General features: G+C 48.2%; 1 protein-coding gene across 1 annotated transcript in view; it reads right to left on the reverse strand.

Moving 5' to 3' along the window:
- Positions 1-20,880, reverse strand: part of LOC309553007 (alpha-2,8-sialyltransferase 8E-like) — a gene marked incomplete at both ends in the record, with an annotated part of 60,848 nt that extends 39,968 nt beyond the window's left edge. The window contains 3 exons of the mRNA XM_082253910.1: positions 2,532-2,612; positions 20,626-20,725; positions 20,787-20,880. Coding sequence (XP_082110036.1) covers positions 2,532-2,612; positions 20,626-20,725; positions 20,787-20,880 — 275 coding nt within the window. The remainder of the gene's footprint in view (positions 1-2,531; positions 2,613-20,625; positions 20,726-20,786) is intronic.
- Between the last annotated feature and the right edge of the window lie 6,185 nt (positions 20,881-27,065).

A 27,065-nucleotide genomic window follows, 5' to 3' on the forward strand; every position in this document is an offset into this window, starting at 1 on the left:
AGCGGTGGCTCTTCCGGGTAGTGTGTTGCCGGCGTGTGACGTCAACGCGTTTCGCGTGCTTGACGCACGCTTCGTCAGGACCAGAGATCCCTGAAGTACTCACCAATCCCCACTCCACAGTAGCGCCCGGGGCCACACACACCCAAGGGGCCCCCTAAAAAACTGACCATAAAACTTCAGGCTAGCAACCTCAAAATTGTAGAGGTGGTAAAGGAAGACCTTCCCTACCTTTGTGCCAAATTTGGGCCCCTGGACACATTCGGGGCCCGATCTGTGGCCCCTCAAATTCCTGATCGTGGCTGTACCATCGATTAACATAATGGGCCAGGCTAGCCTAAATGTAGGGCCCTGTGGTAGCTGAACCACGGTGCCCAGGGGCACCAAGTTTGGCACAGGGATACTATATGATCCCCAGAGGCCACATACATTTGTTTCGGGCTAATGCTTAATTTTCACAGGGACCTGCATTGGGGTACACTTTAGCTGACCACTGCAGAATGGTCAAGGGATTCCTGCAGTATCCAGCACTCCCTGCTGTGCCGTACGCCCAGGGGCCACATACTCTCAAGGGGCCCTAGAAAAAGTTGACCAGGAAATGTTGGGCTAACAAACCCCAATATGTTTGGGGTGGTAAAGGAAGGACTCCCCTACCTCTGTGCCAAATATGCCCCCCCCCCGGACTCATTTGGAGTCCAAGCTGTAGCCCCTCAAATCTCCAGACTAAGACCCTGCTATAGATTAACGAAGCAGGCCAAGCTACTATAAATGTAGGGCCCAAACCATGGGCGTTCAGGGCACCATACATGGCAAACTTATACTAGAGGACCTCCAGTAGCCACACAAATGTTTTGGGGGCAATGCCTAATTTTCACAGGGACTGGTATGGCGATCAAGCTTGGCCAAATATTGCGGAACATAGGAAATGCAAAGCCCCGCTTCACGGGTACTATGAGATAGCTAAGACTATGGGGATTAACTACTTGCCAACCGGGGCATAGCCCAATGATGGCTACAGCGTGGTCAGCTTATTCTGGGAGGGCATATAGAGACGTCCTCCCAGAATCGCGCTTCCCGCGGATTGTGTTAAAGGGCCAACGTCAGCGGCCCTTTACCACGTGATCGCTCTATCCAATGACAGAGCGATCATTTGTCAACAGACTGCTGCATGTCCGGTTCAGCTCTCTCCTCGCACGCTGTACACACCGATCGGCACCACCCCTACCTCATCTATGCCCATCTGAGCCCCATTCATGCTCACCTGTGCCCCATTCATGCCCACCTTTGCCTCATCCATGCCCATCTGTGCCTCATTCATGCCCATCTGTGCCTCATTCATGCCCATCTGTGCCTCATTCATGCTCATCTGTGCCTCATTCATGCCCATGCATGCCTCCTCAGTGCTCATTTGTGCCTCATCTGTACAACATCAGTGTGTCCCTCATCATGCAGCCTGTGTCCCCGACGCCGTTCGGCCTGAATCCCCGCCATCATTCGGCCTATGTCCCCGCCGTCATGCAGCCCCTGTCCCTGCCATCACCCACCCTGTGTCCCCGCCATCATGCAGCCCGTGTCCCCCGCTGTCATTCAGCCTGTGTCCATGTCCCCATCAGAGTCCTCCTTTACATCCAGTGTGTCCCTGTCAAAGTCCTTCCTTTACATCCATGTCCCCATCAGAGTGCTCCTTTATATCCAGTGTGTCCCTGTCAGAGTCCCCCTTTACATCCAGTGTGTCCTCGTCGGAGTGCCCTTTTATGTGTCCCGCTCAGAGTTCCCCTTTATTATTCCAGTCAGAGTGCCCCTTTAATATTGCGGTCAGAGTGCCCCTTTATTATTCCCGTCAGAGTGCCCCTTTAATGTGCCCGATAAGAGCTGTGTGACTGTTCTCTAATCAGACAATATTCCCGCCACTTCTCTAATAAGAATACACTTTACATTCTCTCCCCTCCGCTCTCTGTCTACCGTCGTATAATGCATCCGACAAACTGCGCATGCCAGTGTCGTCACCGCCAGCACAGCTGATCGGAGCAGTCAGCTGGAGTGACGTCACTTACTGAGCATGCTCAGTAAGTTGGATGCATTTTTCGACGGGAGGCATTATCCGACAGGACACCTGCATTGTCACTTTGTCACATACTCCCCCTGGTGGAGACTTCACAGGCATGGCACGCTTATCATTGTCAGGAAGCCGGAGCAGAGCAATGCTGTGCGGCTGACAATGAAGAGAGTGCATGGGACAGCAAGTGGAGGAGATGAGAGATACAGAGAAAGGAATTCTAGCCAATCATTATCATTGTACAGATGGCAGTGACAAGGATATGGGCTATAGAAAGGAAGTCCGGCTCACAGGAAAATTGGCCACAAGTTCAGGAAATTCAAACCGCAAATCAAACAACAACACAGAATGTAACTACTGACAGTTATCACACCTTCATCATTTATATCCCTCTTTATTTACTTTGGTATTTATATAAAAAACATTCTTTCTTTATTTTACTTGGAGGAATAAAACACAGAAGAATTGTAGAACTCACATTTTCATTGTAGAATTGAATAGAAGAGTTTTTAGATGGGAACATTGAGCAGCTGACAGCGTCACTCCTTCTTTCTTGGACCTGTGAAAAATAAATAGATATTAGAATAGCGCATATTCTACCTCTCCTCTCCTCTCCTCCTCCTTCCCCCCACCCCCTCTCATTTTCTCTCCTCTCCCTTTCCTCTCTCCTGTCCTTTCCTCCCTCTTCACTTTCCTCTCTTCTCTCGTCTCCCCTTCTTCCTCTCCTCTCCTCTCTCCTTTCCCCTCTCCTCTCCCTTTCTTCTCTCCTCTCCCTTTCTTCTCTACTCTCCTTTCCTCCCCCCTCCACTTTCCTCTCTTCTCCTCTCTCCTTTCCCCTTTCCTCCCCTCTCCTTTCCTCTCCTCTCCTCTCTGCTCTCTCCTCTCCTCCCCTTCCTCTCATCTCCTCTCCTTTCCCTTTCCTTTCTTCTCTCCTCTCACCTTTCCTCTCTACTCTCCTCTCCTCTTCCCTCTCTCCTCTCCCCTTTGTTCTCTCCTTTCCTCTCCTCTCCTCTCTGGTCACTCATCTCCTCTCCTCTCCTCCCCCTTTCCTCTCTCCTCTCCTCTACCCTCCCCTCCCCTTTCCTCTCCCCTTTCCTCTCTCCTCTTCTCTGCTCTCCTCTCCCATTTTCTCTATCTTCTCCTCTCCTTTCTGTTCCCCCTTTCTCCACTCTCCACTTTCTCTCCTCTCTCCTTTCCTCTCTCCTCTCCTCTCTGCTCTCTCCTCTTCCCTTTGCTCTCTCCTCTCATCTTCTCTCCTCTCCCCTTCCTCTCTTCTCTCCTCTCCCCTTTCCTCTCTTCTCTCATCTCTTCTTTCCTCTCCTCCCCTCTCTTCTCCCCTTTCCTCTCTCCTCTCCTCTCATTTCCCCCTTTCTCCCCTCTCCACTTTCCTCTTTTCTCTCCTCTCCTCTCTCCTTTCCTCTCTCTCCTCTCATCTCCCTTTGCTCTCTTCTCTCCTCTCCCCTTTCCCATCCAATCTCCTCTCCTCTCATCTCCTCTTTCCTCTTCTCTTCCCTTCCTTCTTCTTTCCTCTCCTCTCTTCTCCCCTTTCCTCTCTTCTCTCCTCTCCTCTCCCCTTTTCTCTCTCTCTTCTCCTCTCCTTTCCCCCCTCTCTCCACTTTCCTCTTTTTTCTCCTTTCCTCTCGCCTATAATTTCCCTTTGCTCTCTTCTCTCCTCTCCCCTTCCCCCTCCAATCTCCTCTCATCTCCTCTTTCCTCTCCCCTTCCTTCTTCTTCCCTCTCCTCTCTTCTCGTCTCCTCTCCCCTTTCCTCTTCTTGCCTTTCCCCTTTCCTCCCATCCTCTTTCCTCTCCTCTCCATTTCCTCTCTCCTCTCCTTTCCCCTTTCATCCCCCCTCCACTTTCCTCTCTTCTCTCCTATCCCGTTCTTTCTCTCCTCTCTCCTTTCCCCTTTCCTCCCCTCTCTGCTTTCCTCTCTCCTCTCATCTCCTCTCCTCTCCATTTTCCTCACTCTTCTCATATCCTCGCCTCTCCCTTTCATCTTTTCTTTCCTCCCCTCTCTCCATTCCCCTTTTCTCCCCTCTCCACTTGACTCTCTCTGCCTCTCCTCCCCCTTTTCTCTCTCCGCTCATCTCCTCTCCCTTTCCTCTCTTCTCTCCTCTCCCCTTTCCCCTCTCCTCTCCCCTTTCCCCTCTCCTCTCCGCTCTCCTTTCCCCCTTCCTCCCCCCTCCACTTTCCTCTCTTCTCTCCTCTCCCCATCTTCCTCTCCTCTCCTATCCTCTCCTCTCTCCTTTCCCATTACCCCCTCTCCATTTCCCGCTCTCCTCTCATCTCCTCTCCCCTTCCTTCCCTTCCTCTCTATTTTTCTCTCCCCTTTCCTCTCTCCTCTCCTCCCCCTTCCCCCTCTCCTCCCCTCCCCAATTTCTCCTATCTCTCCTCTCCCCTTTCCTCTCTCCTCTCCTCCCCCTTTTGCTCTCCCCTTTCCTCTCCTCTCCCCTTTGCCCTCTCCTCTCCCCTTTGCTCTCTCCTCTTCTCTCCTCCTCTCCCCTTTGCTCTCTCCTCTCATCTCCTCTCCTTCCTCTCTTCTCTCCTCTCCCCTTTCCTCTCTCCTCTCATCTCCCCTTTCCTCTCTCCTCTGCTCTCCTCTCCCCTTTTCTCTCTCTTCTCCTCTCCTTTCCCCCTTTCTCCCCCTCTCCACTTTCCTCTTTCCTCTCCTCTCCTCTCCTCTTTCCTCTCTCCTCTCATCTCCCTTTGCTCTCTCCTCTCATCTCCTCTTTCCTATCCTCTCCCCTTCCTTCTTCTTTCCTCTCCTCTCTTCTCCTCTCCTCGCCTTTCCCCTTTCCTCCCCTCCTCTTTCCTCTCTTCTCCCTTTTCTCTCTCCTTTCCCCTTTCCTCCCCCCTCTACTTTCCTCTCTTCTCTCCTCTCCCCTTCATTCTCTCCTCTCCTCTCTCCTTTGCCCTTTCCTCCCCTCTCCACTTTCCTCTCTTCGCCTTTCCTCTTCCTTTCCCCTCCCTGCTCATCTCCTCTGTCTCCCTTTCCTCTCTTCTCTCCTCTCCCCTTTCTCCTCTCCTCTCTCCTTTCCCCTTTACTTTACTCTCCCTTTCCTCTCTCCTCTCCTTTCCCCCTTCCTCCCCCCTCCACTTTCCTCTCTTCTCTTCTCTCCTCTCCCCATCTTCCTCTCCTCTCCTATCCTCTCCTCTCTCCTTTCCCCTTACCCCCTCTCCATTTCCCTCTCTCCTTTCATCTCCTCTCCCCTTCCTTTCTTTTCTCCTCTTTCCTTTCCTCTCTATTTTTCTCTCCCCTTTCCTCTCTCCTCTCCTCCCCCTTCCCCCTCTCCTCCCCTCTCCAATTTCTCCTATTCTCTCCTCTCCCCTTTCCTCTCTCCTCTCTTCCCCCGTTTGCTCCCCCCTTTCCTCTCCTCTCCTCTCTGCTCTCGCCTCTCCTCTTTGCTCTCTCCTCTTCTCTCCTCCTCTCCCCTTTGCTCTCTCCTCTCATCTCCTCTCCTTCCTCTCTTCTCTCCTCTCCCCTTTCCTCTCTCCTCTCATCTCCCCTTTCCTCTCTCCTCTGCTCTCCTCTCCCCTTTTCTCTCTCTTCTCTTCTCCTCTCCTTTCCCCCTTTCCACCTTTCTCCCCTCTCCACTTTCCTCTTTCCTCTCCTCTCCTCTCCTCTTTCCTCTCTCCTCTCATCTCCCTTTGCTCTCTCCTCTCATCTCCTCTTTCCTATCCTCTCCCCTTCCTTCTTCTTTCCTCTCCTCTCTTCTCCTCTCCTCGCCTTTCCCCTTTCCTCCCCTCCTCTTTCCTCTCCTCTCCCTTTTCTCTCTCCTTTCCCCTTTCCTCCCCCCTCTACTTTCCTCTCTTCTCTCCTCTCCCCTTCTTTCTCTCCTCTCCTCTCCTCTCCCCTTCTTTCTCTCCTCTCCTCTCTCCTTTCCCCTTTCCTCCCCTCTCCACTTTCCTCTCTTCGCCTTTCCTCTTCCTTTCCTCTCCCTGCTCATCTCCTCTCCCTTTCCTCTCTTCTCTCCTCTCCCCTTTCTCCTCTCCTCTCTCCTTTCCCCTTTACTTTACTCTCCCTTTCCTCTCTCCTCTCTCCTCTCTCCTATCCTTTCCCCTTTCCTGCCCCCTCCACTTTCCTCTCTTCTCTCCTCTCCCCATCCTCCTCTCCTCTCCTCTCTCCTTTCCCCTTTCCTCCCCTCTCCATTTTCCTCTCTCCTCTGATCTCCTTTCCCCTCCATTTCCTCTCTTCTCTCCTCTCCCCTTTCCTCTCTCCTCTCCTCCCCTTTCCCCTCTCCTCCTCTCTCCACTTTCCTCTTTTCTCTCCTCTCTCCTCTCCCCTTTGCTCTCTCCTTTCCTCTCCTCTCTACTCTTTCTTCTCCTCCCCCTTTCCTCTCTCCTCTCCTCTCCTTTCCCATTTCCTCTCTTCTCTTATCTCCCCTTTGCTCTCTCCTTTCCTCTCCTCTCATCTCTGCTCTCTCCTCTCCTATCCCCTTTGCTCTCTCCTCTCCTTTTTCTCTCTTCTCTCCTCTCCCTTTCCTGTCTCCTCTCCCCTTTCCGCTCTCCTCTCATCTCCTCTCCTTTCCCCTTTCCACTTTCCTCTTTTCTCTCCTCTCCTCTACCCTTTCCTCTCTCCTCTCCTCTCCTCCCCTTCCCCCTCTCCTCCCCTCTCCAATTTCTCCTATTCTCTCCTCTCCCCTTTCCTCTCTCCTCTCCTCTCCATTCCCCTTTTGCTCTCTCCTTTCCTCTCCTCTCCTCTCTGCTCTCCCCTCTCCCCTTTGCTCTCTCCTCTTCTCTTCTCTCCTCTCCCTCTCCTCTCTTCTCTACTCTTCCCTTTGCTCTCTCCTCTCATCTCCTCTCTCCTTCCTCTCTTCTCTCCTCTCCCCTTTCCTCTCTCCTCTAATCTCCCCTTTCCTCTCTCCTCTGCTCTCCTCCCCCTTGTCCTCTCCTTTCCCCCTTCCTCCCCTCTCCACTTTCCTCTTTTCTCTCCTCTCCTCTTTCCTCTCTCCTCTCATCTCCCTTTGCTCTTTCCTCTCATCTCCTGTTTCCTATCCTCTCCCCTTCCTTATTCTTTCCTCTCCTCTCTTCTCATCTCCTCTCCTCTCCCTTTTCTCTCTCCTTTCCTCTTTCATCCCCCCTCCACTTTCCTTTCTTCTCTCCTCTCCCCTTCTTTCTCTCCTCTCCTCTCTCCTTTCCCCTTTCCTCCCCTGTCTGCTTTTCTCTCTCCTCTCATCTCCTCGCCTCTCCCTTTCATCTTTTCTCTCCTCCCCTCTCTCCATTCCCCTTTCCTCCCCTCTCCACTTTCCTCTCTCCGCCTCTCCTCTTCCTTTCATCTCCCTGCTCATCTCCTCTCCTCTCCCTTTCCTCTCTTCTCTCCTCTCCCCTTTCTCCTCTCTTCTCTCCTTTCCCCTTTACTTTACTCTCCCTTTCCTCTCTCCTCTCCTTTCCCCTTTCCTGCCCCCTCCACTTTCCTCTCTCCTCTGCTCTCCTCTCCCCTTTTCTCTCTCTTCTCCTCTCCTTTCCCCCTTCCTCCCCTCTCCACTTTCCTCTCCTCTCCTCTCCTCTTTCCTCTCTCCTCTCATCTCCCTTTGCTCTTTCCTCTCATCTCCTCTTTCCTATCCTCTCCCCTTCCTTATTCTTTCCTCTCCTCTCTTCTCATCTCCTCTCCTCGCCTTTCCCCTTTCCTCCCCTCCTCCCCTCCTCTTTCCTCTCCTCTCCCTTTTTTCTCTCCTTTCCTCTTTCATCCCCCCTCCACTTTCCTCTCTTCTCTCCTCTCCCCTTCTTTCTCTCCTCTCCTCTCTCCTTTCCCCTTTCCTCCCCTGTCCGCTTTCCTCTCTCCTCTCATCTCCTCGCCTCTCCCTTTTATCTTTTCTCTCCTCCCCTCTCTTCATTCCCCTTTCCTCCCCTCTCCACTTTCCTCTCTCCGCCTCTCCTCTTCCTTTCATCTCCCTGCTCATCTCCTCTCCCTTTCCTCTCTTCTCTCCTCTCCCCTTTCTCCTCTCTTCTCTCCTTTCCCCTTTACTTTACTCTCCCTTTCCTCTCTCCTCTCCTTTCCCCTTTCCTGCCCCCTCCACTTTCCTCTCTCCTCTGCTCTCCTCTCCCCTTTTCTCTCTCTTCTCCTCTCCTTTCCCCCTTCCTCCCCTCTCCACTTTCCTCTCCTCTCCTCTCCTCTTTCCTCTCTCCTCTCATCTCCCTTTGCTCTTTCCTCTCATCTCCTCTTTCCTATCCTCTCCCCTTCCTTATTCTTTCCTCTCCTCTCTTCTCATCTCCTCTCCTCGCCTTTCCCCTTTCCTCCCCTCCTCCCCTCCTCTTTCCTCTCCTCTCCCTTTTTTCTCTCCTTTCCTCTTTCATCCCCCCTCCACTTTCCTCTCTTCTCTCCTCTCCCCTTCTTTCTCTCCTCTCCTCTCTCCTTTCCCCTTTCCTCCCCTGTCCGCTTTCCTCTCTCCTCTCATCTCCTCGCCTCTCCCTTTTATCTTTTCTCTCCTCCCCTCTCTTCATTCCCCTTTCCTCCCCTCTCCACTTTCCTCTCTCCGCCTCTCCTCTTCCTTTCATCTCCCTGCTCATCTCCTCTCCCTTTCCTCTCTTCTCTCCTCTCCCCTTTCTCCTCTCTTCTCTCCTTTCCCCTTTACTTTACTCTCCCTTTCCTCTCTCCTCTCCTTTCCCCTTTCCTGCCCCCTCCACTTTCCTCTCTTCTCTCCTCTCCCCATCTTCCTCTCCTCTCTCCTTTCCCCTTTCCTCCCCTCTCCATTTTCCTCTCTCCTCTCATCTCCTCTCCTCTCCGTTTTCTTTCTTCTCTCCTATCTTCTTTCCTCTCTTCTCTCCTCTCTCCTCTCCTCCCCTTTCCCCTCTCCTCCCCTCTCCATTTTCCTCTCTCCTCTCCTCTCCCCTTTGCTCTCTGCTTTCCTCTCCTCTCTGCTCTTTCCTCTCCTCCCCCTTTCCTCTCTCCTCTCCCATTTCCTCTCTTCTCTTATCTCCCCTTTGCTTTCTCCTTTCCTCTCCTCTCATCTCTGCTCTCTCCTCCCCTATCCCCTTTTCTCTCTCCTCTCCTTTTCCTCTATTCTCTCCTCTCCCTTTCCTCTCCCCTCTCCCCTTTCCGCTCTGCTCTCATCTCCCCTTTCCTCTCTCCTCTCCCCTCCTCTTCTCTCCCCTTTCCACTTTCCTCTTTTCTCTCCTCTCCTCTACCCTTTCCTCTCTCCTCTCATCTCCCTATGCTCTCTTTTCTCCACTCCCCTTTCCACTCCAATCTCCTCTCCTCTCATCTCCTCTTTCTTCTCCTCTCTCCTTCCTTCTTCTTTCCTCCCCTCTCTTCTCGTCTCCTCTCCTCTGCTCTCCCCTTACCTCTCCTCGCCTTTACCCTTTCCTCCCCTCCTCTTTACTCTCCTCTCCCTTTCCTCAGACTCTAATCTCCTTTCCCCTTTCATCCCCCTCCACTTTCCTCTTTTCTCTCCTCTCCCCTTCTTTCTCTCCTCTCCTCTCCTCTCCCCTTCCCCCTCTCCTCTCATTTCCCTTTGCTCTCTTCTCTCCTCTCCCCGTTCCCCTCCAATCTCCTCTCCTCTCATCTCCACTTTCTTCTCCTCTTCCTTCTTCTTTCCTCTCCTCTCCTCTCTTCTCGTCTCCTCTCCTCTCCCTTTCCTCTCTCCTCTCCTTTCCCCTCCCCCTCGCACTTTCCTCTCTTCTCTCCTCTCCCCTTCTTTCTCTCCTCTCTCCATTCCCCTTTCCTCCCCTCTCCACTTTCCTTTGTCCTCTCATCTCCTCTCCTCTCTATTTTCCTCTCTCCTCTCATCTCCCTGCCTCTCCCTTTCATCTCTTCTCTCCTCCCCTCTCTCTATTTCCCTTTCCTCTCCTCTCCTCCCCCCTTTCCTCTCTCCTCTCCCCCTTTCTCTCTCCTCTCCTCCCCTCTCCTCTCCACGTTCCTCTTTTTTCTCCTCTCTTTTCTTCTCCCCATTCCTCTCTCATCTCCTTTTCTTTTTGCTCTCTTCTCCCCTCTCTCATTTCCTCTCTTCTTTCCTCTCTCTTTTCCTCTCTCCTCTCTTTTCCTCTCTCCTCTCCCCTCCTCTCTCCCCTCCTCTTCCCTTCCCCTTTCTCTCATTTTCCCTTTCCTATCTCCTTTCTTCTCCTCTCCCCTTCCTTCTCGTCTCCCTTTCATCTCTTCCCTCCTCTCTTCTTTCCTCTCTCCTCTCCCTTTCCTGTCCTCTTCTCTCCCCTTTCCTCTCTCCTCTCCTTTTCCCTTTCCTCCCCTTTCCTCTTACCTCTCCTTTCCCTTTGCTCTCTTATTTCCTCTCCCCTTTCCTCTCTTCTCTTCTCTCCTCTCCCCTTTCCTCTCTTCTCTCTCCTTTTCTCTCTCCTCTCCCCTTTCCTCTCTCCTCCCCTCGCTCCTTTCGTCTCCTCTTCCCTTCCTCCCCTTCTCCTCTCCTCTTCCTTCTCCTCTCCCTTTCCTTCTCCTCTTCTCTCCCTTTCCTTCTTCTCTCCTCTCCTTTTCATCTCCCCTTTCATCTCCTCTCCTTTCCTCTCCTATCCCCTTTCCTCTCTCCTCTCTTTTCCATTTGCTCTCTTATCCCCTCTCCCCTTTCCTCTCTTCTCCCCTTTCCTCTCTCCTCTCCTCTCCCCTTCCTTCTCCTCTCCTCTCTTCCCCTCCCCTGTCAGGCACTGTGCTTCCCAGAGCAGAAAGTTGTAGTCCCAGTGTCCACTAGCGGGTGTCTTACTGCAGCAAGCAGTTTCTAGTAATCAGCCTCCACTTGATGATGGCTGCTGGGAGGATACTTAAACCGTAACTTCACCCAAAAAGGGAAGTTCCGATAGGAACCCGCTCCCCCACTTCCGGTCATATTGTGGTGATCTGAGAGTAAGTTTGGACCCCCCTCTTTCCCCCTGGGACATATCAAAGGTCCCATAAGACTGTGGTGTTAAATTACAAAGAGCACCGTGGCTCGCGAATGTGCAATTGGAAGCTGGCTGTGAAGCCACAAGGTTTTCCTTGGGGGAGGGGGAGATTGGAGCTTTAACTCCCTCTTCTGCTTCACCTTTCATCAGTGTTTTGCCTTGCTGTGCTAAGTCAGATGCTGCTGCCATTTATCTTACTCCTGAGCTTGCTCTTGCCCTGCATACTGTACCCTGCTGCATTATATTGTCTCCCCTTTGTTCCTGATCCCAGTCCTGGTTCCCTCCTTCCTTGCATCTCTGGCATTCCCTGTGACCTGTGCTCCAGATCCCAGTCCTTGTTCCCTCCTTCCTTGCATCACCAGCATTCCCTGTGACCTGTGCTGATTATCCCAGTCCTTGTTCCCTCCTTCCTTGCATCTTCAGCATTCCCTGTGACCTGTGCTCCTGATCCCAGTCCTGGTTCCCTCCTTTCATGCATCTCCAGCATTCCCTGTGACCTCTGCTCCTGATCCCAGACTTAGTTCCCTCCTTCATTGCATCTCCTGCATTCCATGTGACCTGTGCTCCTGATCCCAGTCCTGGTTCCCACCTTCCTTGCATCTCCAGCATTCCCTGTGACCTGTGCTCCTGATCCCACTCCTGGTTCCCTATTACCTTGCATCTCCGGCATTCCCTGTGACCTGTGCTCCTGATCCCACTCCTGGTTCCCTCCTACCTTGCATCTCCGGCATTCCATGTGACCTGTGCTCCTGATCCCACTCCTGGTTCCCTCCTACCTTGCATCTCCGGCATTCCATGTGACCTGTGCTCCTGATCCCACTCCTGGTTCCCTCCTACCTTGCATCTCCGGCATTCCATGTGACCTGTGTTCCTGATCCCACTCCTGGTTCCCTCCTACCTTGCATCTCCGGCATTCCATGTGACCTGTGCTCCTGATCCCACTCCTGGTTCCCTCCTACCTTGCATCTCCGGCATTCCATGTGACCTGTGCTCCTGATCCCACTCCTGGTTCCCTCCTACCTTGCATCTCCGGCATTCCATGTGACCTGTGCTCCTGATCCCACTCCTGGTTCCCTCCTACCTTGCATCTCCGGCATTCCATGTGACCTGTGCTCCTGATCCCACTCCTGGTTCCCTCCTACCTTGCATCTCCGGCATTCCATGTGACCTGTGCTCCTGATCCCACTCCTGGTTCCCTCCTACCTTGCATCTCCGGCATTCCATGTGACCTGTGCTCCTGATCCCACTCCTGGTTCCCTCCTACCTTGCATCTCCGGCATTCCCTGTGACCTGTGCTCCTGATCCCAGTCCTGGTTCCCTCCTTCATTGCATTTTCTGCATTCCATGTGACCTGTGCTCCTGATCCCACTCCTGGTTCCCTCCTTCCTTGCATCTCCAGCATTCCCTGTGACCTGTGCTCCTGATCCCAGTCTTGGTTCCCTCCTTCATTGCATCTCCTGCATTCCATGTGACCTGTGCTCCTGATGCCAGTCCTGGTTCCCTCCTTTGTTGCATCTCCGACATTCAATGTGACCTGTGCTCCTGATCCCAGTCCTGGTTCCCTCCTTCCTTGCATCTCCGGCATTCCCTGTGACCTGGGCTCTTCATCTTGCATATATTCTACATATTCGCTATAGTTTGTTTGTTAGGCTTTCTGTTACTTAGACTTTTTGGTTATATGGATGTATTTCACCTGTGTCTTCACATTTGCTTGTTTGCCTGTTTGTTGGTGTGTGGATGTTTTTGTAAGACTTTAACTGCTTGCCGACCTTACAACTTACATTTACAATGGCAAGGCGGCTCTGCTGCGCAGAATCACGTACCCAGTACATGATCCTGCAGTTCCAGGTCTGGGGCGCGCATGCATGCCACCGGCAACCTGTAACTGCTGTGATTATACACAGCGGGAGCTGATCTGCGGGTACCGCCGACTCGATGTCAGCCGGCACCTGCTGATCATTCTGTACACAGGCAGAATGCCGATCTGTCAGTAGGGAAGGCATTAATCCTGTGTCTCTGCAAAGCAGGAACATGGATCCATGCCTTCCCCTAGTAAAAACACCTCCCACAAAGTGCACAAACACTGGTTAGGCACACATTTAACCCAGTGTCATTAGTACAGTGACAGTGCATATTTTTAGCAATGATCACTGTATTAGGGTCACTGGTCCCCAAAAAGTGGCGAAAGTGTCAGTTAGTGTCCGAGTTGGCCGCCGCAATGTCACAGTCTTGCTATAATTCGCTAATCGCCGCCATTACTATAAAAAATAAATAGAAATTCCATAAAAATATCCCATAGTTTGTAGACGCTATAACTTTTGTGCAAACCAATCAATATACAATTATTGTGTTCCGATAGTCTGCCGCAATGTCGTAGTCCCGCTATAAGTCGCCAAAGGCTGCCATTAGTATAAAAAAATAAATAAATAAATAGAAATTCCATAAAAATATCCTATGGTTTGTAGATGCTATAACTTTTGTGCAAACCAACCAATATACCCTTTTTGTGTCCGATAGTCTGCCGCAATATCATAGTCCTGATATAAGTCGTCAATGGCTGCCATTAGTATTAAAAAATAAATAGAAATTCCATAAAAATATCCCATGGTTTTTAGATGCTATAACTTTTGCGCAAACCAATCAATACACCCTTATTGTGTCCGATAGTCTGCCGCAATATTGCAGTCCCGCAATAAGTCACCGATCGCCGCCATTACTATTAAAAAAAATAAAAATAAATAAAAATTAATAAATCAATCACATCGTTTGTAAATGCTGTAACTTTTACGCAAACCAATCAATATACACTTGTTGTGTCCAATAGTCTGCCGCAATATCACAGTCCCGTTAGAAGTTGCCAATCGCCGCCATTACTATTTAAAAATGAATAAATAAAAATTAATAAATCAATCCGAAAGTTTGTAGACGCTATCATTTTTATGCACCCTAATCAATATACTCTTATTGTGTCTGATAGTCTGCTTCAATATCGCAGTCCCGCAATTTTTAATCAGTTTAGCACTGATTACTGTAGTAATATCATTGGTCCCCCCCAAAAGTGTCAAAAATGACAGTTAGGGGTCCGATTTGTCCTGCCGCAATGTCACAGTCCCGCTAAAAATCGCCGATCACCTCCATTACTATTAAAAAATTCACAAATAAAAATTAATAAATCAATCCCCCTAGTTTGCAGACGCTGTAACTTTTGTGCAAACCAATAATATACGCTTATTGCATCCAATAGTCTGCCACAATATCGCAGTCCCGCTATAAATTGCTAATCGCCGCCATTACTATTAAAAAATAAATAAATAAAAATTAACAAATCAATCCCATAATTTGTGGACGCTGTAACGTTTGCACAAACCAATTGATTTACACTTAATGTGTCCGATAGTCTGCCGCAATATTGCAGTCCCGCTATAAGTCACCGATCGTCGCCATTGCTATTAATTTTTATTTATTTATTTATTTTTTAATAGTAATGGCGGCGATCAGTGACTTATAGCGGGACTGCGATATTGCGGCAGACTATCGGACACATTAAGTGTAAATCAATTGGTTTGTGCAAACGTTACAGCGTCCACAAATTATGGGATTGATTTGTTAATTTTTATTTATTTATTTTTTAACAAATCAATCCCATAGTTTGTGGACGCTATAACTTTTGCGCAAACCAATCAATATACGCTTATTTTGTCCGACGGTCTGCCGAAATATCGCAGTTCTGCTATAAGTCGCCGATAGCCGCCATTACTATTAAGAAATAAATAAAAATTAACAAATCAATTCCATAGTTTGTAGATGCTTTAAATTTTGCGCAAAGCAATCAATATACACTTATTGGGATTTTTTTTTTTTTTTTTTATCGAGAGCATGTAGCAGAATACATATTGGCCTAAATTTATGAAGAAATTAGATATTTTTTTACATTTTTTTATTGGATGTGTTTAATAGCAGAAAGTAAACATTTCATTTTTTATTTTTTCAAAATTGTCGGTCTTTTATAGTTTATAGCGCAAAAAAAAAATAATAATTAAATAAAAACCGCAGAGGTGATCAAATACCACCAAAAGAGGGGGCGTGGTCTGGCCACGCGAGGTAATGGACGCCTGAGCTCCCGCCGCCACGAGCCGACTTTGCCACAGTACAGGGTCTGCACGCAATCTACACCCTCGGTAAGGATGTCCGCTACTCCCCATTCTTCCTCTGCCACCCGCTCTCGCTCCCCGAGGGACCCCACCGCCAGAATCAGCCCCAGCATTCCGGAGCTGTTCCGGACCCAGGCCACTACAATGGCGCCGACAGGCCGCGGCTCCTCTCCCGCACTTAACCCTCCACCTTCCACCCGCTCCTATGCCGCTGTTACCTCTGGGGACCCTGAATCCAGCCCCCCCACGCCTGCTTCACCTCGGCAGCTGAGTATGGATGACCTCCACTCGGTGGCTGCTGACATCAAAGACACCCTGGGGGCGGCCATCTTGGATTTGAGGGCAGACATGCACTCCCTCACAGACAGGGTGCATGAGATTGAGCGGGTGACAGCGCGACAGGACTCAGCTATCCATGAACTGCACTATAGATCTGACACCCACACTATCCAGATGAGAGACATGCAGCGCCACTTGGAGGACTTAGACAACAGAGGGAGGCGCCACAACTTGCGCATTCGCGGGATACCTGAATCAGTGGATGGTGACCTCCTGACCCCCACCATAGTCTCCCTATTCAATTAATTACTGGATAGACCCCCCACAGTCCCCCATCGAAATGGAACGAGCGCATCGCGCCCTGCGCCCCAAGGGCAGGGAGGGGGACCCGCCGAGGGATATTGTCTGTTGTCTGGTGGACTTCCGCCTTAAGGAGGACATTTTACGCAAGGCTAGGAATAGGCCCCACATCAACCTGGAAGGGGCCCCCATCCAACTATTTCAGCTATTTTAACCATCTGACTGTGTCCGCAGTCACCTCACGGACTCTGCGTTTTCGAACATTTTCTCATAGCTGCTCAGTTGATCCGCACTCTACTCCTTGGACTGGTAACATTCTCTTGACCCTTCTTTTTTTTTTTCTTTGCCTGATAGCTTTTGGATACTTTCTCCCGAGCTGCTCCCCTACTTGGCTGCACATGGGCTGCACATGTTATTGTCTGAGATTGTTCCTTGAACCTAGACGGCCAATGCCCTCAGCTTCCTACATTTTTCTCCGACTCATGCTGTTATTGTTTTTGTGCCTGTGGGGGCGGGTCGTATGGTCCCCCATTGGTTTTGGGGGATATGCGTCTTTCCATCTCAGACAACTTCATGTGGTACGTTTCCATAGTTTTGTATGTTCTGTATGCTTTGTGTGCTCAAATTGATTGTTTGTGCATGGGGATCCACTCACCCTGTGGGTATTTTATTATGTTGTTTTTTTCGGAACCCCATGCCTATGTGAAGCGTTGTGCCTCATCCCTTGCTTGGGACTGCAGGGCTTTACATCCGCTCTGGGTGCTACCCGCCGGCCTAAACCATCAGATCCTGCCCCTTCCTCGAGGCTGTTTTTGGGTGGGGACTCCCTACTCACACGAGATGGGCTTGCCCTGAGGCTCGCCCTCGTCTGTTGCACTATGGGCATACGTATACCCTGCTATACTCCCACTGAATATGCTCCTGGGATCACCCCCGTTATTGGGGAGGTCAATCCCAGTCCACGCCTTCCATCTGTAGGGATGCGGGGAATACATCTGACACCTCGAGGAGGGGAAGGGATGTTTTTATACCCACATACTGTCTTGGATGATGCTCGTTGCCACACAGTGTTAAAATGATGCTTTTATTGAATATTACTGCTTAGAGTTTTCTTGTTCAGCTATGTTTTTCTACTACTTCGTTCCTGACACCTCTCCAGGTATTTGGACCCTCCCCTCCCCCTCCTCCACCACAACACTGTTGGTGCGGTCCCAGATTTCTGCCCTATAGTTATTATTCTCTTGGCCCTACTCCCCTTGCACTCCCTGACTACTCACGTAAAGCACTTACGCTGACTACCTCCATGCTCCATCTGGAGCCCCTTCCACACATGTTTCCGCCCTTCCCCCCGAGCGTACCCTGACGCTTGACCCTCTAAAGCTCTAGTTGCCAATCATAAGACTCATCGCGGATGGCTTGCTATTGCCCCATGCTCCGATCCCTTACGGCTGTTTTTGTACCCTGACACTGCTTATTACCATGCGCTACCTCTCGGCTCGTGGCCAGGCCCCCTACTTAGGTGACTACATCGGTCCCCTTTTGTCGTTCGGTCTACCCCAACCCCCACTTAGTGGCCCCTTAGCCTTCTTCGTTTACAACGCCCTCCTTTTGCATTCACCTTAGCCACTATACTTCATTGTACTCCTTGTACCACTCCATTTTGTCTCGGCGGGCCGGACTAGGTTGTGGTCTTTTTTCCTGCCCTCCCCCCCCCCCATTACTCCTTGCCATTCCTTCCTTGACTGTTCCCTTCCTCCTCTCCCTTCTTCATCTTCTTTCTCTCCCCCTCCTTCCTGTATTGTGTCTCGTCAACTCTTCTATCCCTCACTGGCCATATGCATCCCACGCTCCAATTATACTCCCTCAATGTTCGTGGCCTCAATATCCATGAAAAGTGCTCCCTGCTTGCCCTTGCCTTACGCAAAACCAAGGCCGACATTGTGTTTCTCCAAGAAACCCACTATAGGTCTGACAGTATCCAAAAGTTCCCGTCTCCACTCTACCCTGAGGCATATCATGCCACTTCTGCAGACTCCAAATCCAAAGGGGTGTCTATACTCCTATCCAAACACTGTCCATTCAAAGTCGCGGAGTCTATGGCTGATGACCAGGGTCGGTTCATCTTCCTTAAGGGACAGCTGAACGGCCGCCCGTGTACTCTTGCCAACCTCTACGCCCCCAAGAAGCACCTGGTCACCTTTTTTAGAACTACCCTACAACACCTGTCGGATTTTTGTTCTGGACAGCTCATTTTGGATGGGGATTTCAATGTTGCCCTGTCCCCTCTTGTGGATACTTCAGCGGGTGCCTCCTCCATGCCGTACGCCACCCTACGCACGATAAAGACCCTCCTGATGACCCTTCTCCTGCACGATTCATGGCACACCCTACATCCAGTCACTAAAGACTTCACCTTCTACTCGTCCCCCCACGATCGTTACTCCCGTATTGACTACCTATTTGTTTCCCAAGATCTCCTGCAGACCCTCCGCTCTGCCTCCATCGACCCGATGTTTCTTTCGGATCATAATCCTATCAGTATCACTTTCTCTTTCCCCACGCAGTCGTGGAAAATGGATGGCTCCATTCTCTCTGATGCGGCATGTGTCTCCGCGCTCACGGAACGCCTTCAGCATTACTTTGCCGAAAACCAATCTCCGGATATTGCCCCCATCACGCTCTGGGCAGCTCATAAATGCGTGATCCGCGGGGAATTTATGGCACTCGCCTCAAAACGCAGGAAAGCAAACTCGGCTCAAGTTGAATCTCTATTGCTGAAAATTGGTGCTCTGGAACGCGCCCACAAACGTTCCCTAGCGTCCGCCACCCTCACGGAACTTACCATGGCTCGTCAGGAGCTATTGGAGACTCTTGGGAGGTCTGTCCGCCGCAAATTCGCTCTGTCCCGAGGTCTGTTCTATGAACATGCTAACAAATCGGGCAGGCTCCTGGCTAGGACACTCCAGAAAAAATGGGCTGCCAACACTATCCACTCTATTTACTGGGAGGAGGGGGAATGTATGCTTGCAGACTAGTGCTTAGTTCTGTTTTTGGGGGGGAGGGCACATAATGTTCATGTATCTTGGTGGGGAGGGGGGCGCAGTGTGGCATGTTTCCCTGGGCTCTAGATGACCTTGTGCTAGGAGGAGAAATTTGGAGATTGAGGTAATTTGTGCTGGGTGGTGGAGGGATTTGGAGTGGGGGGAGAGAATGTGTACTTGGAGGGGAAATTTTAGTAGTAAAGGATTCATGCTAGCAGGGGTGATTCTTCTTTGGCGGGGAGGGGGGGGGGCAAAGATTTTTTCTAGGTGGGGGAATTTTAGCAGGGGGGCAGATTTGTATTGGGAGGAGGGGGAATGTATGCTTGGGGGGTAATTATGCAGATTAGTGCCCAGTTATTATTTTTAGAGGGGAGGGCACATAATGCTCATGCATATTGGGGGGGGGGGGCACAGTGTGGTATTTTCCCCTGGGCTCAAGATGACCTTGTGCTAGGAGGGGAAATTGTGGGACTGAGAGGGAATTTGGGCTGGGGGGGATTTTGAGTTGGGGGAGAGGATGTGGAGTGGCTGGGGAGGGGGGCAAAGATTTGTTCTAGGTGGGGGGATTTTAGCAGAGGGGTAGATTTATATTGGGAGGAGGGGAAATTTATGCTTGGGGGGTAATCATGCATTAGATTAGTGTTCAGATTTGTGGGGGGAGGGCACATAATGTTCATGCATTTTTTTGGGGGGTGGGGTGGGGTGGGGGGGGCGCTAGCAGGGGTGATATTTCTTTTTTTGCAGGGGGGCAAAGATTTATTCTAGGTGGGGGATTTTAATAGAGGGCAGATCTGTACTGGGGGAGGGGGGATTTATGCTTGGGGGGTAATCATGCAGATTAGTGCTGTTTTTTTTTTTTTTGAGGGGGAGGGCACATAATGCTCCAGTGTTTTTTTTTTCTTTGGGGGGGGGCCCAGTGTGGCATGTTCCCCTAGGCACTAAATAATGTGACAGTTCAGTCCCAGTTCTGGGGGTGCTGATGGAGAGTGCCACAGATGTACACAGCTGGGTATTAGGGTACATTTTAGATTTTCCACCTTGGGTGCCACAGAACCTTTACTAAGATTTGTATGGAGCACTGGTGGCAAACCTTGGCACCCCAGATGTTTTAGAACTACACTTCCCATGATACTCCACTACACTGCAGAGTGCATGAACATCATGGGAAGTGTAGTTCCAAAACATCTGGGGTTCGAAGGTTCACCATCACTGGTATAGATAAATCCAACAAAAAGCCGGCAACTCGGTGCTTCTTCTTAAAAGATCCGTTATTGATGCACAACAGCAAATACAATGTCCATAGATGCTAACGCCTTTCGGGGCTATGAAGAAGGCTGAGGCCAAAACGTGTTAGCATCTATGGACAAGAAGCACAGAGTTGCCAGCTTTTTGTTGGATTTATCTACAGTGGACTGATTGGCCTGAGCACCGGCACTCTGTCTTCATATCATTTATATGGCAGTAGAGCTTGGGTGAGTCTTGTATATATACATCCATCACTGGTATAGAGGGTTGAAAGACTAGAACCTTCTACTAGGTTTTTTTTTTTTATAGATGTCTGGGTCCCCTCTGGGAAAATCCCCCCTCTCAGATTGTTCTGGTGTCCATCGCAACTGACACTTCCTGCTGCTTCTGCATTTTAACATGTGTGCTTTTTGCACACATGTTAAAATGCCCTAAACATATATATTTTCTGGAGGCAGAGACTCTGGAGAATAAAATAGTGGCAGTTTGAGTTTTTTTTTCTATGTCACATGATATTAGCACAACTGTTTATCAAACTCATATTTTCAGTAAAATTTAATTTATTTTAGTTTAAATTTAAGGTAATTTTAGTGCACACTAACACAATGGGGTGATTTACTAAAGCTGGAAAGTTCAAAATCAGGTGCAGCTCTGCATAGAAACCAATCAGCTTCCATTTTTTTTTTTTTTTTTTTGGGTAAAAATTTTAATCAGGGTTCCGGATGGTTCTGCAGACTCTGGTAGAAGAGGTAACATGCCAAGCCAGTACTCAGGATCAGGAGGACCTTCCAAAGTCTTCTTCTCGAATGTCTCTCTGCTCCTCTCTCTACTCCTACACTATACAAAGGATAGAGTTCACCACACTTGAGTATTTTCTAACCTCCAAGACTTACCGGTGGTGTCCATGTCCCGGTTGGTTCTGAAAAACTCTGGTAGAAGAGGTAAGATGCCAACCCAGTACCCAGGATCAGGAGGACCTTCCAACATCTCACCATTATATAGTATAACACAGTAGTAATAGAGCAGATTTGGAGATCTCAGGATGTGCAGTGAGGAATTACACTCTGGGCAGGTACAAGTGACCATGGAAAGGTGTTTTTTTTTTATCATAGTTAATAATCCAACACCTTATGTACATTTTATAATATTTTATAATAGAATTCCATAGAATCTCTGCCAGGCTTATCACACAAACCTCTATTCCTGGGATGCAGAGCTGGGCATGCAAAATGCTGCCTTGCCTTTGGTGGTGTTCCCAACCAGCGAAGGAGCAATTCCATGAAGGTAAGTGAAAACCCAACATGATTCTTACTCCTTCTCTAATGTCTCTCTGCTCCTCTCTCTACTCCTACACTATACAAAGGATAGAGTTCACCACACTTCAGTATTTTCTAACCTCAAAGACTTACCGGTTGTGTCCACGTCCTGGCTGGTTCTGAAAAACACTGGTAGAAGAGGTAAGATGCCAACCCAGTACCCTGGATCAGGAGGACCTTCCAACGTCTCACCATTATAAGGTGTAACACAACGGTAAGAGAGCAGACTGGGATATCTCAGGATGTTCAGTGAGGAATTACACTCTGGCCAGGTAGAAGTGACCATAAGAAGGTGTGTCTTTATTACCATAGATAATAATAAAACACCTTATGTAAACTTTATAAGGGAATTCCATAGAATCTCTGCCATACTTATCACACATAAACCTATATTCCTGGCTTGGTGCAGAGCTGGACATGCAAAATGCTGCCTTGCCTTTGGTGGTGTTCTCAACCAGCGAAGGAGCAATTCCATAAAGGTAAGTGAAAATCCAACATGGTTCTTACTCCTTCTCTAATGTCTATCTGCCCCTCTTTCTACCCTTACACTCACATGCCTTGAAGGAATCAAGGCCCATGGTGCTTTGACCTGGTTGCTAGATCATTATCATACATAAACCTCTACACCTGGCTTGGCGCAGAGCTGGGCACACAAGATGTTACCCTGCCATTAAGGTAACTGAAAGCCTGGCATGGTACCCACTCCTTCTCTAATGTCTATCTGCCCCTCTCTCTACCCCTACACTCACATACCATGCATGGGGTCCACCACACTGTTGCAGTATTATCCAACGTCAAAGACTTACCGGTCATGTACAGGTCCCGGCTGGCTCTGTAGACTGTGGTAGAAGAGGTAAGATGCTAACCCAGTACTCAGGATCAGGAGGACCTTCCAAAGTCTTACCATTATATGGTATAACACAATAATAAGAGAGAAGATTGGGATATCTCAGGATGTGCAGTGAGGAATTACACTCTGGCCAGTTTTTGCGGTAAAAGTTTGGAATTCGGCCACCAGAACCGCCCAAAATGCAATGGGACAGGAACTGGGCTTTAAAAGCCCATGATTGGCCCAGAAACATCAGTAAAATGTGATTGGATTGACTATGGGGTCCAGAGCCCAATGAGGAGTGAATACGCCCCTCAGTATATAACATAGCCCCGCCAAAACTATAGCACTGTAATACAGGGGCTGTGGAAGAGAGTGGAAGCATTTGTGTTGCTCCAGTGTCATTTTGCAATTATTAGTGTGAGGAAAGGGATATGCAGTGTAGTTAGGGTACTATATACCACTATAGTTAGATTCAATAATCTAGCTTCTGTAGGGAAAGTTTTAGTGTCATGGTGACCGTAGTGTAGTTTAGAGTGAACTGACTCCCCTATGCCAGGGTGACCAAACTCTTCCATGTCAAGGTGACCGTAATGTAGTTTAGTGTGAACTGACACTGCTATGTCAGGGTGACCCCACTATGGAATCAAAAAACACCATTTTGAAGCCCTAAAACCCAATAAATGCCCCTAAAAAGTGCATAGGGTTCTGGGTCATACCCCAGGGACTATTAATCACTCAAAAAAAGTTTTTAGAAATTGTCATTTTTGATAGAGAGCCAATTATTGAAGAAAATATTGGAAAAAAAAAAAAAAAAGAGATTTCTTTGGATTTAGTGTCTGGGGGGTCTAAAAAGTGTACCTGTGAAGTTTCAGCTCTGTAGCATGTCCAGAACCAGAAAAAAAAGATAATTTTTCTTAGAATTTCAGTAGCGCAGGGATGGTGTTGCCCTCTTTTCACACCTGGGCGTTTTTGTTTCAGGCGTTTATTGGGCGTTTTTTGGGCGTCTTTTGAGGCAGGCATGACATCTGAACTTCTGTATAGGGGTATATATATATATATACATATATATATATATATATATATATATATATATATATATATGTGTGTGTGTATGTATATATATATATATATATATATATATATATATATATGTATATATATATATATATATATATATATATATATATATATATATGTATATATATATATATATATATATATATATATATATATATATATATGTGTGTATATAAATATATGTGCGTATGTGTGTATATATATATATATATATGTATATATATATATATATATACACATACACACATATATTTATATATATATATATATATTTATATATATATATATATATATATATATATATATAAATCTATAAATCTATATATAAATATATCTATCTATCTATATCTATATATATATATATATATATATACCGCTATACAGAAGTTCAGATGCCATGCCTGCCTCCAAAGACGCCCAAAAAACTGTCTTTTTTTCTGGTTCTGGATGTGCTAACGAGCTGAAACTTCACAGGAACACTTTTTAGACCCCCCAGACACTAAATCCAAAGAAATCTCTTTTTTTTTTTGCAATTATTTTTTCAATAATTGTCTCTCTATCAAAAACGACAATTTTTGATTACCGTAATAGTCCCTGGGGCATGACCCAGAACCCTAGGCACTTTTTAGGGGCATTTATTGGGTTTTAGGGCTTCAAAATGGTGTTTTTTGATTCCAGAAGTTCGGGTCCCATTGATTTCAATGGGACCCGAACTTCTGGAATCAAAAATGGGTCTGGAATCCGAAACCGAACTTTCGGGAAATTCGGGTGTTATGGCCGAACCAAACTTTTCAAAAGTTCGATCATCCCTAGTTCCCAACCAGCGAAGGAGCAATTCCATTAAGGTAAGTGAAAACCCAACATGGTTCCTATTCCTTCTCTAATGTCTCTCTCCCACTCTCTCTACTCTTACACTCACATGCCTTGAAGGAATCAAGGCCCATGGTGCTTTGACCTGGTTGCTAGATCATTATCATACATAAACCTCTACATCTGGCTTGGCGCAGAGCTGGGCACACAAGATGTTACCCTGCCATTAAAGTAAGTGAAAGCCTGGCATAGAACCCACTCCTTCTCTAATGTCTATCTGCCCCTCTCTCTACCCCTACACTCACATACCATGCATGGAGTCCACCACAGTGTTGCAGTATTATCCAACGTCAAAGACTTACCGGTCATGTCCACGTCCCGGCTGGCTCTGGTAGAAGAGGTAACATGCTAACCCAGTACTCAGGATCAGGAGGACCTTCCAATGTCTCACCATTATATGTTATAACACAATAATAAGAGAGCAGATTGGGATATCTCAGGATGTGCAGTGAGTATTTACACTCTGGGAAGGTAGAAGTGATCGTGAAAAGGTGTGCCTTTATTACCATAGATAATAATAAAACCTCTTATGTAAACTTTATAAAAGAATTCCATAGAATCCCTGCCATGCTTGTCACACATAAACCTAGAGTCCTGGCTTGTTGCAGAGACGGATATGAAAAATGTTGCCTTGTCTTTGATGGTGAGCTACACCCTAAGTAAACTTTATATGAAAATTCCACAGAATCTCAGCCATGCTGGCCACCTGTCAAACTCCATGGTTTCCCTACACTGCACTGATGATGGCCAAAAAGCCTGAAACAGCTGTGTGCAATTTGTTATAATTGGCTCTATAATATTGGGCTACATTTGCACTATACAGTACACCAGAGGTTCTGGATGGACAGCTGGCTAATCGGGCATAAAGCAATGTTTCGCATGGTTCTACCCGCTGTCCTGGAATGAGGAATACTCCTCGAATTTTTGGGATTTGTGATAGAATGAGTCATGTGAATACCTTCTGTGTTAACCACTTGCTGACCTCCCTATAGCACTTTTACTGTTACAGGGAGGCAGCTCTGCACAGCAATCACGTAAATATATGCGATCCTGCACTTCTGCCTGCAGGGGGGCATGTGCGCAACACCGGTGGGCTGCTTCTGCTGTGATAATTCACAGCAGACATATCTCAGTTCTGAAAGGGGGAAGGGATGTATCCTGTGCAGGGCCAATCCTGGGAGGGTGCTCAGGCGTGGCGAGCTGAGGCAGAAGGGGGGGGGGGGGCAAAGTTGAAGTGGCAGTGGCGTACCACAGATGCCACACACATTGGGGGGGGGATGTCAGGGGGTCATTTGATGGCCGCTGATAAGTTTGCATTTGATGGGCACTATTGAGGCTGCATTTGATGGGCACTGGTAGGCTGCAATTGATGGGAACTGGTGAGGCTGCATTTAATTGGCACTGCAGTCTCTGACTCATACCATCTCTGTCTCATGACATCTCTTGTATCATGTCTGCAGTCTCTGATCATCTCCTGTATCATGTCGGCAGTCTCTGACCATCTCCTGTATCATGTCTGCAGTCACTGACCATCTCTTGTATAATGTCTGCAGTCTCTGACCATCTCTTGAATCATTTCTGCAGTCTCTGACCATCTCTTGTATCATGTCTGCAGTCTCTGACCATCTCCTGTATCATGTCTGCAGTCACTGACCATCTCTTGTATAATGTCTGCAGTCTCTGACCATCTCTTGAATCATTTCTGCAGTCTCTGACCATCTCTTGTATCATGTCTGCAGTCTCTGACCATCTCCTGTATCATGTCTGCAGTCACTGACCATCTCTTGTATCACGTCTGCAGTCTCTGACCATCTCTTGTATCATGTCTGCAGTCTATGACCACCTCTTGAATCATGTCTGCTGTCTCTGACTCATACCATCTCAGTCTCATAACATCTCTTGTATCATGTCTGCAGTCTCTGACCATTACTTATATCATATCTGTAGTCTCTAACCATCTCTTGTATCACGTCTGCAGTCTCTGATCATCTCCTGTATCATGTCTGCAGTCACTGACCATCTATTATATAATGTCTGCAGTCTCTGACCATCTCTTGCATCATGTCTGCAGTCTCTGACCATCTCCTGTATCATGTCTGCAGTTTCTGACTATCTCTTGTATCATGTCTGCAGTCTCTGATCATCTCCAGTATCATGTCTAGAGTCTCTGACCATCTCTTGTATAATGTCTGCAGTCTCTAACCATCTCCTGTATCATGTCCTCGGTTTCTAACCATCTCTTGTATCATGTCTGCAGTCTCTGACCTTCTCTTGTATCATGTCTGCAGTCTCTAACCATCTCTTGTATCATGTCTGCAGTCTCTGACCATCTCTTGTATAATGTCTGCAGTCTCTAACCATCTCCTGTATCATGTCCTCAGTCTCTGACCCACTCTTGTATCATGTCTGCAGTTTCTGAGCATCTCCTGTATCATGTCTGCAGTCTCTGACCATCTCTTGCATCATGTCTGCAGTCTCTGACCATCTCCTGTATCATGTCTGCAGTCTCTGACTATCTCTTGTATCATGTCTGCAGTCTCTGATCATCTCCAGTATCATGTCTAGAGTCTCTGACCATCTCTTGTATAATGTCTGCAGTCTCTAACCATCTCCTGTATCATGTCCTCGGTTTCTAACCATCTCTTGTATCATGTCTGCAGTCTCTGACCTTCTCTTGTATCATGTCTGCAATCTCTGACCATCTCTTGTATCATGTCTGCAGTCTCTAACCATCTCTTGTACCATGTCAGCAGTCTCTAACCATCTCTTATATCACGTACACAGTCTCTGACCCTCTCTTGTATCATGTCTGCAGTCTCTGACCATCTCTTGTATCATGTCTGCAGTCTCTGACCATCTCTTGTATCATGTCTGCAGTCTCTAAACATCTCTTGTATCATAGCTGCAGTCTCTGACCATCTCTTGTATCATGTCTGCAATCTCTGACCTTCTCTTGTATCATGTCTGGAGTCTGACCATCTCTTCTATCATGTCTGCAGTCTCTGACCAGCTCTTACTGTATATCATGTCTGTAATCCGACCATCTCTTGTATCATGTCTACAGTTTTTGACCATCT

Source organism: Pelophylax lessonae (assembly GCF_965119305.1).
Source record: "Pelophylax lessonae genome assembly, chromosome: 4".
Classification (NCBI taxonomy): domain Eukaryota; kingdom Metazoa; phylum Chordata; class Amphibia; order Anura; family Ranidae; genus Pelophylax; species Pelophylax lessonae.